Raw genomic sequence first — 16015 nt, 5'->3', positions numbered from 1 at the left:
CAACGTGCACAGTTCCTTATGTAACTCTGCCAATTAATAAACAATTGCGTGACTAGCCCTAGTCCAAGAAAATTGTGCTTCTATCATTAGTTAGTGATTTCGGCAGTAGCGCGAGTCTTTACATATAGTTATAGCTGTGAATGATGGACTTTTGCTTGGACACGTAGCTGCGCACTTGCAATGCACACTGTTTTGGTATATATTTGATAGAAGGTAACGAACGTTGCCACGAATTCTTTTTCACCGGTCAGTTAATTTAGGAACTCGCCCGAGTCTTCACGAAAAACTTGAATCAGGATGGCTGTTATTGGGATTCGATGCGTAGCTGTTTGCTTGTGGCGCGCATAGTAGCGTGCATTGAGGCTCATTCTATTTTGGTGGCTTTACTTAATGCACCGCATTGAGGTCAGAAAGTCTGCTCGAAAGTCCGGTGAGTACATGAGTAGGACGGTGCAATTGATCGTGTTATTTCCTTTCAAACTGGGTAAGCCAACAATAAATCACTCGCAACACGATTGCTGTAATATTCTGCAGCAATTGTCAGCGATCAAATTGGTTTTCTGATTACCGGTCTAGAGCATCACTGATTCAGTACTCATAACCAGCATACAGCTTTGGTCAGATTGGTCCGCAAGGGATTTTCCGCCATGTTTTCCGAACGGCGGGGAGTAGCTGTGCCAAATTTTGCATAGCTGTAGACGATTGAATAACGGATCGGATCGTATGGTGTCAAAGCAATTGCATGCGTCTTGTAAGGTCGCTGACCTACGGCGCGTCAAAGTCAGGCCCTGGATTCAGTGACGACAATTTCTAGGGAGTCGTTCAGTCTCATGCAACAACTGAGTGTTAGACAAAGCCATACATCTCGGAGATACTTTCTTAGGCAACACAACAATTGAATGACCAAATTCCATTGAGCTGGGAATGAATTTTGGATTTTGACTTCGGTCCGACCTTCATACCTGACCATAGCGTCAGGTATGAAGATCAGACCAAGGTCAGAACCAACCTATTTTATTACTCTGGGGCTTGCTGTATGGGGCAGTTTTTGGTGTTCATTTCGAATTGATTGAAAACAAAAACCGCATTAGACATCTTCCACTGACTTTTTAAACGTCAGAATAGGTCACTGACCTAAGATAATCCGGGTCAAGATTTTGTTTTTAGGAACACACCGCCTAGCGTAATTTTTTCGCCCATTCAGATGCAAAACTCAAAGCAGTCTTCTATGATGATGGTCACCATGACATTCGAAAGGTCAAACAAGGTCACTGACGTTAAATGAGCACGTGAACTTTCTCTAAGAACAGGTATCAGGGTATTGTGGACACTTTGGAGGCCAACTTGGGGTTTGACCTTGACCTTGTTTGACCTTATTTGAATTGAAGGTCATGACCAAGGAACCTGAAACTTTGATCCGAGTGAGCTCACGCACAGGCCAACGCGCCCCGTGAATTCAGTGTCTGTAGCCCTCTTAGTTCCTGAGGTCTGAGGGAGTCAAATGGGCACCCACCCGAGCGAAGGGTATCCAACCGGGTGCACGGGCGCGTGTTGATTGTTTCTGACCGCCTTTCACGGGAAAGAGTTACCTGCCATATTTTCGCTCTACGTTGTAGAAACTGTATTATTTGCCTGGAAATATTTTGCATTATTTTAGCAACGCAGTGAACTATCGTATGATAGGACTTCAGACGCTGAAGAATGCAACGACATGAATTTTACGGATTCTTAGCGTGTGGCTGATGCAGCATGACCTTCCGAGTCAATGGTTCGGTTTTGCGTAAGTTTTGGAATTGGTTTAAACGCATCAATCAGTCAGAACCAGAGAGCTGCTTTAGGAAGCTCTTATTTGTGAATTCTACTGTTTCCAAGGCTTCGTGGTTGGTTAATTACGATAGTGCATCTGAGCAAAGGGGTTATGTTCAAGGGCGTTTCAGTTCAGATAATGAACGAAGGATAAATTACGCGTGACATTCAGCGACCGTTCAAGATTCAGTGCCCAGAACTGCCCGTACGGCGCAATAAAATTGAAAAAAATATCGGTTAACTTGAAGTCGAAAAGGATTTTCTAGGCAGCAATAGCAGACGGACGAAATGAACAGTTTTCAAACCCCTTTTGCTTTTGAAAGCGATGGCAGACCAGGCCTCCTTGCACCTTGTCACAGCATGCATGCAACCGTTCGCTTCGTACATCCGTGATAATTGAGCGATGGGGCCATTGCTGCTAAACAATGATTACGTTACAACTGCAGAAAGAAGTGGATTACGTGACAACTGCAGAAAGAAGTGGACACTAACGAGAGAACCATCCTGTATTGGCGGAAAGTACGTTTGGTTAGACGCTTTTACCCCTCACCCGAATGAACTATTAACGCCTCGTGAACGGGCCTGACGCGTAGGGATGAGGAAGAATTAACATTGCAAACGTTTGCTCTAGATCCCTGAACCCCAATTTTGGCAGTGGATTAGGCAGAAGTACTTCGCTCCGACCCTTTTGTGCCACTAGAGGGGACTAGAGGAGAAAATTTGTCGGACCGGAGTTGATTAGTGATACGACGAATGAATGCAGCGTATGATGACAGTGATACAGATGCGTGGAGTGGAATGAAGATCAGTCAATTTGAAGGACCAGGAGAAGCAACGGCAGCTCGGCATGGGGCATGCGGGACGAGGAAGGTTTAGTCAAGTCATAATTACAACAAAGTTAGGAATGTTGAAGCTGAAGACGGACAGGAGGGAGGGGGGAGTAGACGAGATGGCCGGCGGGGCGTGTTGTAACCCAAGTCGTGTCAGGCGGGTGTAGCAGGGGAAGAACCATACCACGGTTCCTCCCAAATATGATTGTGCTTCTAGCCTCAACCTCATTCTCCATCATGAGCAGTGAAGTGCCTATGTGTCTCACAAGGAATTGTCCAGCCTTATATTTGTATATAGTTATGAAAGGATCACGTGCTGTGGCACATTACTGAGGGAGTGAATGAAGATAACGAAGGAAGGTAGCGCCCGCAAACTACCTTCAGTGAACTCTCAAGATGCAAGCGCCCCTATAAGATTTTGGAAAATGTTACAAAGGTCCTTTTCAGAATGCTGCAAAAGTGGTTTACAGTAAAACGAAGTACCATAGAGCCTCAGGACCACCTCCACTCCTCTCGTAAAGCCCGAGAGCCCCTAAAAAGCAAATTAGTGAAAAGGAGCAAATCCTGCGCAAACTGTTGTGCAGTGCGCAACCCGTTGCAACGCTGCATACCATTGGCAGAAGCGTCTAACGCAGTTAACCAGAAGCCAATCAAATTGTTTTAAAGTGGGCATTTTAAAACATTAATGTTTCAAAGCTTCAGTGGAGAGCTTCGAAGTCAGCTCGAATCTCGAATCCGAATGCGAATCCTAATCCACCCACCGTTAGACTCGAAACCTGAGTCGCAGCCAATCCTCAGCTCTAGTTTACAGCCTTTCTAAACAGCTTCACCATTGCAAAATGCACGCAAACTCAAAGCTTGTAGGGCTTGCACTGCGATGATTGAACGGCACACGATACAGTTCAGCTAATTCCGCTTTTTGAACAGGCTGACTGGGTGAAAATTAGACACTGAAGAACTGGCTTTGTGATATACGTTGATGGTACTTGTCATACATTGATATATAGTACTTATGGATGTATTATACATAAAGATAATGATTCATTGCATATAATACCTGGAAGGAAGATACTGAACTGAATTTAATTTTCTGTTAACGCACCTCTGGTCTTGAATAGGCCAGAGAAGTCATTAATTACACTCCCTTGGCGTTCCAGAAGTGAGTGTTTAAGCAGCGCGTCTGGCAAACCAGAGGCATGGGGTGCTGTTTTATGTGGTGCCAGCCCTTCCTGCCAAGATGGTCGGGAAGAGCGGCAAAACATGTCCCACATTCGCCTCACGAGCGATGCCCCACCGAGCTAGCCGCTTACCCAGCAGACCGGTGACGGAATGCTCCCCCCGAGCGCCCCCACCGAGCTAGCCGCTTACCCAGCAGACCGGTGACGGAATGCTCCCCCCGAGCGCCCCCACCGAGCTAGCCGCTTACCCAGCAGACCGGTGACGGAATGCTCCCCCCGAGCGCCCCCACCGAGCTAGCCGCTTACCCAGCAGACCGGTGACGGAATGCTTACCCCGAGCGCCCCCACCGAGCTAGCCGCTTACCCAGCAGACCGGTGACGGAATGCTTACCCCGAGCGCCCCCACCGAGCTAGCCGCTTACCCAGCAGACCGGTGACGGAATGCTTACCCCGAGCGCCCCCACCGAGCTAGCCGCTTACCCAGCAGACCGGTGACGGAATGCTCCCCCCGAGCGCCCCCACCGAGCTAGCCGCTTACCCAGCAGACCGGTGACGGAATGCGTACCCCGAGCGCCCCCACCGAGCTAGCCGCTTACCCGGCTGGCCGGTGACGGAATGCTCGCCCCCGAGCGCCTCACCGAGCCAGCCGCTTACCCGACAGACCGGTGACGGAATGCTTACCGCCTAGCGTTGTCAGACCCTTAGCACGAGCCGCCGCCGTCAGGTCGGAGAAGCTGCAGCGGTGTTCCGGCTGCCAGGTGATGTACTTCTGCAACCGCCACTGTCAGAAGAACGCCTGGAGCGAATTTCACAGGTGAGCACGGCCCAAGCCCGGCCGGTCACCTGCCGGGACTGGTGACCAGTGTTCGTAGTGCCAGTCGACTCCACCCGATATTGATCGTGGTCGACAGTGCACTGGTTCAAGGTTGCACTGTGCAAAAGGCAACCGCCTAGGTGTCGTTTCCGGCTCGCCAAAAGCATGAAGCCGTCAGCGAATTCCATTTACAATTGTGTTTTGGCTTATTGAAACGCCATCACTGAAGCACAAAAAATTTGAACGGCTAGACCCGGGCCTTCGCGTTAAAGGCTGGACTCATCAAATGAATCAGTGTGCAGTCGCGTAAGGACGCGCAGTGTGCAGTCACGTCCCCGCCCCGTGGATACCGTATTCTTATTTTCTGTCCGAGTATCCACATTTTGTATCCATATTCTGTTTACCTGTGTTTGAGCGTGTGCGGTGCTTAAGGCGTCGGCGGCCGGGATGCGCCCGGCGATCTGGCGCCGACCGCGGCCTTCGCCGCCCTCCCTCCCCCCCCCCCCCCCCCCCCCCCCCCGGTCAAGACAACCCCCGGCTCTTGACGCCCCAGCGGCCGGACGGGTCAGAGTGCCGTGCAGTCGTCCGTCACTCCATGGCCAGGCTATTGCCACCGGCGACATGTCGGCCAACAACGCGCGTCGTGTATCGTGAGACGGCCGAGGTGAAGTGCGTCGAGTATCGTGAGACGGCCGAGGTGAAGTGCGTCGTGTATCGTGAGACGTCCGAGTTAAATTGCGTCGTGTATCGTGAGACGGCCGAGGTGCGGTCCGTCGTGTAGCGTGAGATGGCCGAGGTGATACGCGTCGTGTAGCGTGAGACGGCCGAGGTGATGTCCGTCGTGTATCGTGAGACGGCTGAGGTGCTGTGCGTCGTGTAGCGTGGGACGGCCGAGGTGATGTGCGTCGTGTATCGTGAGACGGCCGAGGTGAAGTGCGTCATGTATCGTGAGACGGCGGAGGCGATGTGCGTTGTGTATCGTGAGATGGCCCAGGTGCAGTCCGTCGTGTATCGTGAGACGGCCAAGGTGCAGTCCGTCGCGTAGCGTGAGACGGCCGAGATGATGTGCGTCGTGTAGCGTGAGACGGCCGAGGTAGTGCCGAAACCGTGACCATTGGATCCAGACGCATTGGAGAACGCCTGCAAGTGGTCAGCGAATGCAATGAGGAGTGCTTTTTTACGATAGTGTAGCGACAAATCATTTTGTTGTTTGTAAAACATCATTGTAAAGCAACAACAAAACGTTTGTTGTTTGTAAAACAAATCAGCTTGCTGATGTTATTATTGCCCATCAATTCACGAATCATATTACTTGACTTAACCACTATAAATCTGGCCAGGCCGGACGGCTTTGTTCTAGAAATCAATCAATTTGTTTTAGTTCACTTTTTATGACTGAGGCTGAAGCATTAAAAAATGCGCGTATTTGGATAATCAGCTGGATTCATTGTGACCATGTAGCTGTGCAATTCGCAGCACCATCCTCTTGAGCTAAGCTTTAGTGTTGTGTTAAATACCGTTTTCGAAAGATCATTGATCTCCCCAAGCGGTCACTGACACTGGTGGGTAAATTGATCATGAGGTGATTTATAAGACTCACGTTTGCATTCGCCTGCACCGTGCATCTAGTTGCACATCTTTATCAGCTTTGATTGTCAAGATCTTGATACCCAAGGGCGGTCGGATGCACGGCTTGCACAGGCTGGCGGCCGCTGGTGCGTGATCGGCGGCACGTGTCGACCCACACTCATCACTGAGATTGTCCGTGCACTCCTCGTCACGTGGTGTCGGCCGCATTTCCAGCGTTGCTTGAATGCGGTAAACCATGCTTCGTCCATATTGCAATGCTGGGAGAAAGTCACCAGGCATTCTGCATTCCCAAACACATTCTGCCCGAGGAGGTGTTATGGGACGGATTCCGAATCTTGGGCACATCATTCGCCTTAGGTTTACAGCCGGCCGATGCCGTGGTAGATCCGAGGGAAGCCATGTGGGTCTGTCCTGGCCTGCCCGCTTAACGAGGGTGGAGTAGGGTGGGGGTACGGGATGGGGGAGGGGCTGAGGGACATAGATGGAGTTGGCTAACAAAGGCCGGCTGGTTTCAGATAGTCTATAAATATTTTAGTTCTGCTTGAGATTGCAATCTGGTGGGCGGCGGGGGAGCGGGAGGGAGGTGGCATGGCCCTGTTACCCCATCCCAGAAACCGCCTTACCAGTATTATAACATGAAAATGGGACTTAACGAGCGCCTGGGGGCATTAGGCAGCTATATAGGACTTACATCGCGCGGTATTACTCCCTTGGTACCAGAATAACGGAATCAAAATTGCCGTGTGGCGTTTTCACTTTGGTGTCATATGGTGTGTCATGTTGTGCGAGACTAAGAGAGACGTGGTGGTGTGGTGTGGTGTGGTGTGGTGTGTCGCGCCGTGTCATGGTCAGGCCTTTTGCGACAAGCTGCATTTACCAAGATGTCTGATGACCCCTGTAGTATTAGATCAAAGCGCAATTTACATTTGATCAAAAAACTCTAAATCGATGAATGGTAACATGCTTATCCAGTTCCCCCACCCACTTGAGCAAAGCCAAAGCCAAAGTTTCGTCAAAGCAACACCTGGTGAACGGTGACCCGTCCCTACCACATGGCATGTATCGCCGGCCGTGTGGTTCTGGATCACCTGGCCCCTGCAGGCCGGACCGGGCCGCCGCCGAGCTGACGTCCTCTCGCGGCCGCGCGAGCGCGCCGTGCCGCTCCCTGCAGGGCGCCGCGGCCCGGCTCCAGCCGATCGGACCGGACGTTGAGACGGCGCGCCCCCTGTCGGCAGACTGGAGTGTCGCCGCCTGAAGCTGGCCTCGCCGCGCGCCGTACCCGACACAGCCCTGCTGCTGGCGCGGCTCATCTGCAAGCTGCGTGTGAGCGGGGCGACGGGGCGGCTGCGACCGGCGCCCGGTGGCGGGGCGCGTCCGCAGCCTGCTGATCTCGGAGGGCTGTTTGGCGACAATCGAGCATCACGTGAAACCCGTGGGATCTTGCTCACTTCAAACCTTCGGAATCGTCTTCTCTTAATAGTTCTATAAATGCCCACTTGGAGCACTCCAAGCCAGCAGTTGTATCGTTCAGGTTGACAGTTGTAAGGTACCCTCGGCCCATTGAGCGCATTCCAACTATTGACCCTCGGTCAGTCTCGCACACGTCTCGTAATCCGAGGATTCCTGGGCACCATGATGCTGGGTGGCGTTTCGGCGCCCGGTGCTGGAGAGCGACGAGGGGGGGGGGGGGGCGCAGCCGGGATGCAGCCGGCATCACTGATCTCCGTCCGCCGGACAGCGCGGTGGAGACCGCCTCTCGGAGCGCGTCACCGACACCCGACACCGCTCCTTCAAAGACCTCATGTCGCACTACAAGGACATAAAGGCGTCCGCCAAGCGGATGGAGCACGTCATGTCGCTGAACGTGGTGCTCAAGAGTTTCCTGGGCGATGAAGAGTTCCCCAATCTGTCGGAGTTGACTGGCATGTACGGCCGGGTATGTACCACGAGCGGGGCAGAACTCCTCCACATGGGCCCCTCTCACCCTCTGTCCTGACATGTGCCGTTTTACCTTGATGCAATTTTACCTATATGTAATTTATTTTTTACCTCTGTTTGATGAAGGACACTGACTTGTTTCGGGGTATCTGATTGGTCGGATTCTGACGTTCACACTGTTGAAAGTTACTGCCACCGTCGTTAGTCCCGTATCGTGCGTCTGCTGTTAGTCATGGTATTGCCATGTCTGGCCAGAGTGACGAATAGCTGTGCTGCGACCGTTCTTCGCGAGGGCGTCCTCTCTTGCGACCTCTTGTGACCTCCCATTCCCGGCAGGTATGCGTCAACGGCTTCAACATCCTGGACGGCGAGATGTCTCCAGTGGCAGTGGGCGTGTATCTCGCTCCGTCCGTGATTGACCACTCGTGCCAGCCCAACGCTGCCGCCACGTTCGCTGGCCGCACAATCTCCATCCGTGCTATCGAAGACATCCCCAGCTTCTCCTGGGATAAGGTTGGTGGCGGGGGAGAAAATTTTGCATGCACGCTGCATGCAACATTTTCTGCCGTTGCACCAACGTTGCACGTTGCATGTCTCCTGCACTCCTTCGGGACCAATGGAGCGGAAGCAACGGAGAACGCTGTGCGAGAAACTGCTGGTATAGCCATTAGACGTGATGGTGGATGCAGTGCAGAGAATGGGTCACGGCGCACCAGTCTCCCGCGTTTTTGCCAGTTAGACCCTTCAAAACAAGGTCGTGTCTAGATGATCTCAAGGACTAGAAAATGTGGCCCTCAACTCATCTTCAGGCTTTTTCCTGCTCAAATAGTCCGGGTGCCTTATGGTCCGTCAAGCGACTCGAGGATACTTAAAAAAACGTAGCGGCGTGCTTCATCCCGTCTAGCCAAAGGGCGGTGAGCGGGCTCCTGAAGACGCATGCAAGTAACGCACGGATTATGGGCACTGCGTGTAGGCCCTTCGCGCAGATTTCTCAGAAGGTACGGAGGTTGCATGCCCCAAGCAAAGCGATGCGGTGTGCTCGAGGAACGGGGCACCGTCGGATCGCTTGGTGGGAGGACCTAGCAGGCGCAGTGGACTGGCTGTTGAGGTGACAGATGGCGGCAGGACCTAGCAGGCGCAGTGGACTGGCTGTTAAGGAGACAGATGGCGGCAGGACCTAGCAGGCGCAGTGGACTGGCTGTTGAGGTGACAGATGGCGGCAGGACCTAGCAGGCGCAGTGGACTGGCTGTTGAGGTGACAGATGGCGGCAGGACCTAGCAGGCGCAGTGGACTGGCTGTTGAGGTGACAGATGGTGGCAGGACCTAGCAGGCGCAGTAGGACTGGCTGTTGAGGTGACAGATGGCGGCAGGACCTAGCAGGCGCAGTGGACTGGCTGTGCAGCTGACAGATGTCAGTCAGCGCCGTTTACGTACCGCGTGTAGACGTCAATATCATCAAGTAATTGACACACAGCCTAGATACGCATTCCGTTTTTTTGTTGCTTTTTAGTTATTTACATCCCTTCTTAGCAAACACATGGGTCAATAACACACCTAAGGGCGTGATAAACTCAGCTGTTTTGCTCACATTCCAGGAATGTGTCACACCCTTGCGATGTTGTGTACCGTTCCGTTTTGCATGCAAACAGCTTTTCAGCCCCGATATACTTGTATACAGTGCTATCGCAAAGCAATGATTGGCGGAGCGAAATCTAACAGTCTAGTCATATGCACACACACACACACACACACACACACACACACACACACACACACACACACACACACACACACACACACACACACACACACACACGCACGCACGCACGCACGCACGCACGCACGCACGCACGCACGCACGCACGCACGCACGCACGCACGCACGCACGCACGCACGCACGCACGCACGCACGCACGCACGCACGCACGCACGCACGCACGCACGCACGCACGCACGCACATATATATATATATATATATATATATATATATATATATATATATATATATATATATATATATATATATATATATAGTAGTTCAGAAACCCAAGCAATTTAGGTCTTAAGAAGGGCAGGGCTGTGCGCGGCACCGAGTGATACTTAAGCTGTGTATTTCAGCTCACAACCCCATACAAACATGGAACACTCCTCTAAAGCCCCGATAATCATCAACATTTATACATATAAAAACGTGTTGTAGAAACCTACCCGGGCTTTGGTTGAACTCGGACCGTTGTAGGCTGATGGGTGGGATTCGCCTGTGTGGAATCATCAGTAATTCATTTCACTGACCGCGTGGAGTGCAATTGCCAGCTACCCCTATCATAAATGCAAGAGGCGGGGCCGCCGGCTGAACACGGGTGGTGTTGTCGCATCCCTGTCAGTGCTATGTTTATGTCCCTTGAAGGGAATGTTCCACATGTGAAGATATTAAAGCAAACATCGGATATGATGAACTAAGCTCTTTTATGGTTAGTGGTAAAACGTCAAGTGGAAAAAGTGCTCTGGACCACACAATTTCTCGTTGTGATAAATATGCTCCTTGATACGTTATTGTTTCATTGCATCATCGTGCTTTGCACAACATATATTGGAAAGCAGTTGGCGACCGTTACATGTAGAAATCGTACTCACGAACGCCAGATATAAACGACTCAGCAATCATGTTTTATTGGCCTTTATCGCTGCATGGCTAATAGAATGGTAGGATTTCAATGACGTTGTTTACGGCGTCGTGGATGCCTGAGTGATATTGAAGCAGTCTGCACGAAATTGTCTGTACCTCTTGGTCAGCGTGTAGCTCAGAAACTAGAGGGTTATTTAGGGCTTATGGTGAGCAGGACTTTGAACTGCACCGAGCGATCTTCAAAATGGCTGTTTCAGTTCAAAACCCCGCAAATATGTGGAGGACTTTCTTTAACTGTAATTCAACGCTATCGTTCAGATCTGCTGCTGCCAACAGGACTTTTGGCCAACAAATTCACATTCTGCCGATGCTGCATCCATTAAACTACAAGCAGAATAGCTCAGCAGAAATCATGACCGACGCCATGGCATTTTGGATCGCAACGCCAGCCAGGTAGTCCGCCAACATCGGTTCGTGTGTTCGGCCACCTGAAAGTTGCACCTGGTGGCTTGACCCCGTTTGGGTTGGTGTTGCTATGGCGCCATCAAATGGCCTGCCCGATCGAACGGAAGCGACAGTGGCTTGACTGGCAGTGTCATGACCGATAGTAACATAATTAACACCGCGGATGAACGACAGTGGCATGGACGCTCACATCATCAACAGTGGTATGAGGGACTGTGGCTCGACCGACAGTGGCATGAACATTGACGCGACTGACGATAATGTGACCGGCAGTGATGTGGGTGGCGGTGCGTGGCCAACAGCGGCGTGCCGACAGTAGCCCGTATCGGACCGGCTGTGACCGACAGTGGCGTGCCAACAGCAGCCTGTATCGGACCGGTCGTGACCGACAGTAGCCCGTATCGGACCGGCCGTGACCGACAGTGGCGTGCCAACAGCAGCCTGTATCGGACCGGTCGTGACCGACAGTAGCCTGTATCGGACCGGCCGTGACCGACAGTGGCGTGCCAACAGCAGCCTGTATCGGACCGGTAGTGACCGACAGTAGCCCGTATCGGACCGGCCGTGACCGACAGTGGCGTGCCAACAGCAGCCTGTATCGGACCGGTCGTGACCGACATTAGCCCGTATCGGACCGGCCGTGACCGACAGTGGCGTGCCAACAGCAGCCTGTATCGGACCTGTCGTGACCGACAGTAGCCCGTATCGGACCGGCCGTGACTGACAGTGGCGTGCCAACAGCAGCCTGTATCGGACCGGTCGTGACCAACAGTAGCCCGTATCGGACCGGCCGTGACCGACAGTGGCGTGCCAACAGCAGCCTGTATCGGACCGGTCGTGACCGACAGTAGCCCGTATCGGACCGGCCGTGACCGACAGCGGCGTGCCGACAGTAACCTGTGGCGGGCCGGCCGTGACCGACGGGGACGTGTCGACAGGTGCGGATCAGCTACATCGACACCATGGCTGACACGGAGACGCGGCTGCGTGAGCTGCGCAACGGCTACTTCTTCGACTGCGACTGCCCGCGCTGTTCGGCCGGCGAGTTCGCTGACCTGGAGCGGGCGCTTTGCTGCGGTGAGCCGCCGGCCCGTGACACCGACTCCGCTCCGCGTCGGCCATTGTCCCAGGGCTTTGGACGCATTGGCGGCGTGTTGAAGCAGCGCTCTCTTATTTGCTATTGCACGGGATAAGAGCAGCTGGTGCCAACGGCCTGGCACCAGCTGGCACTTTCGTGATTGTAGTTTAATTAGTTAGTTATATTTTCTTTTGTTAGTGGTGCCGAATCATGTGCCGTTTTATCTATCTTCATGTGTGATAACTAAGAAAGATTTGCCAACGCCACATCTGCCTGACCCGGCGTGACCGCGGCCTGACCGCGGGGTCCGTCCGAGCGTACCGGGATGGTGCGTGCGGCCGGCCGTCGGCTCCCGTGTGCAGTCCCGTGCCCCGGCGACCCAGCGACGCGCGCGGCTCGTGACACCGGCTCTGCGCCGGCAGGCACGCCCAACTGCACGCGGCAGGTGATCCTGCCGGCCGACGACTCGGACGAGCTCCCCCGCTGTGAGCGCTGCCGCTTCGACAACTACCCGACGGACGTGCGCGCCGAGTTTGACGAGCTGCGGCAGGCGACGCGCGCCGCTGCCCAGGACAACACAGTCTGTGAGTGTGCCCCTTCCGTCGCTCCCGCTGTGGACCGCGGCTGGTGGCGGGACGCCGAAGAGCCAGAGAATGCGGCGCCGAGTCTGAAACGGGAACCGCGCGCGACAAGATTACGGCCAGGAAACTAAACTGCCGGACATTGAGGCTCAAACATTATTCGTTTTTCGTATTTTTGACCGTGAAACCTGTCTTCTCACCCGCTAAAGTAATTATTTTCAAAACCACTGAGTCCAATTCGCCTTCTCGTTTTGACGCAAGCCGCGTTTCTTGCGTTATGCTGCGTGTGTTGCGGCGGTGTTGGCGGGCATAATCATATCGCCTTTCTGCACGGCAGATTACGACCTGTGCCTGCGTGTGCTGCGGCGGCAGGAGCCGCTGCTGCACCCACTTAACGTGTACCGCGTCAAGATGCTGGACCTGGCGCTGGAGGCGGCCATCAGCACCGACATGTGGGAGCGCTGCCTGGAGCTGGGCCAGCAGCTGGAGGAGGGCTACCGGTCAGTGACATGTGGCGGCGCCTATGACGAGGTCCAAAGGCGGGACAGTGGTCACGTGGCCGTGCTAGCCGTTACCTGTGACAAGGTATGAAGGCCGGGACTGCTAGACCACGGCTGACCTGAGACGGTCACTTTTACGAACAGCCAAGGGAGGCGGTCGATCCCACTTGCCGGGAGTTTGTGTACACGAACCGTTGGAATGCATGACGTGACAGGCTCCCGTTTTGCGTCGCGGCAGTGTGACGCCTGTCGGCGTGACTCCTATAGCGTGCCCCGCTCCAGCTGCAGCTCCAGCTCCAGCTTCAGCTGACATACTTCCGACCCCCGCAGGAAGTACTACGGACCATACGGGGCGCTGACGGGCGTGTTCTACCTGAAGCTGGGCAAGATTGCGCTCTATCGGTTCAGGCACGAGCTGGCGGCGCGCTACCTGGGCCTGGCGGCTGACGTGCTGCGCGTCACACACGGCTCCGACCACCCGCTGTACGGCAGTCAGCTGGCGCCGCTGCTGCACCAGCTGGCCGCCGAGACCGACCGGCGCGGCCTGCCCTCGCGCTGAGCGCCCTCCTCCCGCGGCGGGGTCAGGCCAGGTGCACACCTCTCTGGCATTTTTCTGCCCCCTCTGCGGTCGGTCGGGGCGCGGGCGCACCCGACCGCCAGGCGGGACCGTTCTCCGCCCATCGCCTGCGCTGAGGTCAGGGTCGTTAGCTGCGCGGTGGGTCGTCTGACCCTGTGCGGAGGTCAAGAGCGGTCTCTGCCTCTGCTCAGTGCCGCTAGCCCAGGCCGGCCTTGTACTGCGATGACGTCCGTCTGGCTCTCGCAGTGTCAGTCTTTCTATAGTTGTTTTTGTGGGCGGGGTCGTGTCGCCCTTCTGTCCGACTGATGTGTTTTTGTATAGGCGTATTCCAGTCTTATGCGTAGTCCAGCCCACTCGCCAACGGCTAATGACCATTGACACCATGCGTAACAAGTGCTCGAGTGGTACTGACAGCGTTTTGTTAGATAATACATTTCCCGTGGTAGCCGAGACATTGTATTCATGACGAACGTATGAGAAACGGCGCGGCTGGTGTTCATGGACGATGCGCCGCTGGCCCGGCCGCCTCGTCTGGCAGACCTGGCGGGGTGTTCAGCGCCACGAACTGAAGTTGGACGCGCCGCTGAAACCGCAGGAGCGTTGTCGGTCGATGGCTCAGCACTGAGCGTAGACGGTCTGCTGGACTGGGGAGGCCAGGGACACGATCACACCACGCGCCAAACGTGGCGGACAGCAGCCGCCTTGGCAACGGTGTCCCAGCCGGACGCCCGTTCGGTGCAGGTGTGCTGGGTTGGGGTTCAAATCCATAGTTTCGTCGGTAGCAGCTCGGTCGATAGTCCATGCTAGCACTTTTGTAAACACGGTTGCGTGCTTGCAGCCCCACTCGCTTGCAGCCAACATGTGTGAAACATGTTGGCTGCAAGCGAGTGGGGCTGCATTTCTGCTGCCGGACTTTGAAACTTTTATGCTACCGCTTTGAAACGGTGAAATGCGTTACATGTGATGAACAGGGGCGCAGTTGGACGATTCTGTAGGCATCGCTTTCCACAACGGGCCCGGGCCGCTGCAAGCCGCGCAAAGTTGGTAGGCTAATGAGCGAGCTGTTTGTCACCGGTTTGCTTTAGATTAGTGGTGGCTGGCCTTTCAAAGGTAGGGGATGGAGGCCGGAGGCAGATGTTAGCGGCGTGGCCCAGGTGGGGTGGCGGGGCCGGGGAACACGAACACACCACATGCCAAACATGGGGCACAGCAGCCAGCTCAGCCCCGGCGCCCCAGCCAGCCGACCATTCGGCGCAGGCGTGTGGCGCTGGGGCCCAAGTGGCGGCGATTCGGTTAAAATATGACTTGCTCGTAATGAAACGAGCAATTGTTCCCAAATACCTGGCTACGGAATAATTCAGGGAACAATCGGCAAATGACCAAAATGACCAGCTGTCAGCAGCTCGTTTTTTATTTATAAGAGGAAGGTAATTTGAGCCGCAGCACTCCACTTCATGGAGAGCCAGAGAGATAATTGAACACATCCATCACCAAGGGCTTTGGTGCAACCCGGGTTCGGATCCGCGTCCTCACGCCCAGGCCGAAGGCGGCAGCTATCAAGCCATTGCGCTCCTTCCGTAGCTCAGTGGCAGCATGTTCTTTTGCTCTCTACATGGTAAAGTTGATGGGGCCCGTTTTAAAGCTGTTCAGTTCGTCGAAATGGTTCAACAGAAACACATTGCAATCCGGTAAAAGCCTCGCAGGTTATGCCTCACCAACCATTTGGTGTCCGAGTACCTCCACCCACCACACCAGACCAGCTAGTGACGGATGGTGGTCACATAACCAGCCAGTTGGTGCCCAGGTACCTCCACCCACTACACCAGACCAGCAAGTGACGGCTGGGGGCCACATCACCAGCCAGTCGGTGCCCAGGTGCGTCCACCTGCTACACCAGACCAGCTAGTGACGGCTAGGGGTCATATCACCAGCCAGTCGGTGTCCGAGTACCTCCACCCACCACACCAGACCCGGCTCGAGGTCACATCACCAGGCAGTCGGTGCCCAGGTACCTCCACCTGCTACACCA

The 16015-nt window shown here is 54.3% G+C and overlaps 1 protein-coding gene across 2 annotated transcripts in view; it reads left to right on the top strand.

Moving 5' to 3' along the window:
* Nucleotides 1-14436, top strand: part of Smyd3 (SET and MYND domain containing, class 3) — a 41061-nt gene extending 26625 nt beyond the window's left edge. For both annotated transcript variants that reach the window (XM_037226080.1, XM_037226078.1), the window contains exons 5-12: nucleotides 4539-4628; nucleotides 7454-7541; nucleotides 7957-8154; nucleotides 8493-8669; nucleotides 12189-12327; nucleotides 12751-12912; nucleotides 13247-13409; nucleotides 13740-14436. In XM_037226080.1, the coding sequence (XP_037081975.1) occupies nucleotides 4539-4628; nucleotides 7454-7541; nucleotides 7957-8154; nucleotides 8493-8669; nucleotides 12189-12327; nucleotides 12751-12912; nucleotides 13247-13409; nucleotides 13740-13968 (1246 nt within the window). In that variant the 3' untranslated portion in view covers nucleotides 13969-14436. The remainder of the gene's footprint in view (nucleotides 1-4538; nucleotides 4629-7453; nucleotides 7542-7956; nucleotides 8155-8492; nucleotides 8670-12188; nucleotides 12328-12750; nucleotides 12913-13246; nucleotides 13410-13739) is intronic.
* The last annotated feature ends 1579 nt before the right edge of the window (nucleotides 14437-16015 follow it).

This window comes from Pollicipes pollicipes, unplaced genomic scaffold (genome assembly GCF_011947565.3).
Source record: "Pollicipes pollicipes isolate AB1234 unplaced genomic scaffold, Ppol_2.1 Scaffold_5724;HRSCAF=6776_pilon_pilon_pilon, whole genome shotgun sequence".
NCBI lineage: Eukaryota > Metazoa > Arthropoda > Thecostraca > Pollicipedomorpha > Pollicipedidae > Pollicipes > Pollicipes pollicipes.
This window is presented reverse-complemented; position numbering and strand designations above follow the sequence as displayed.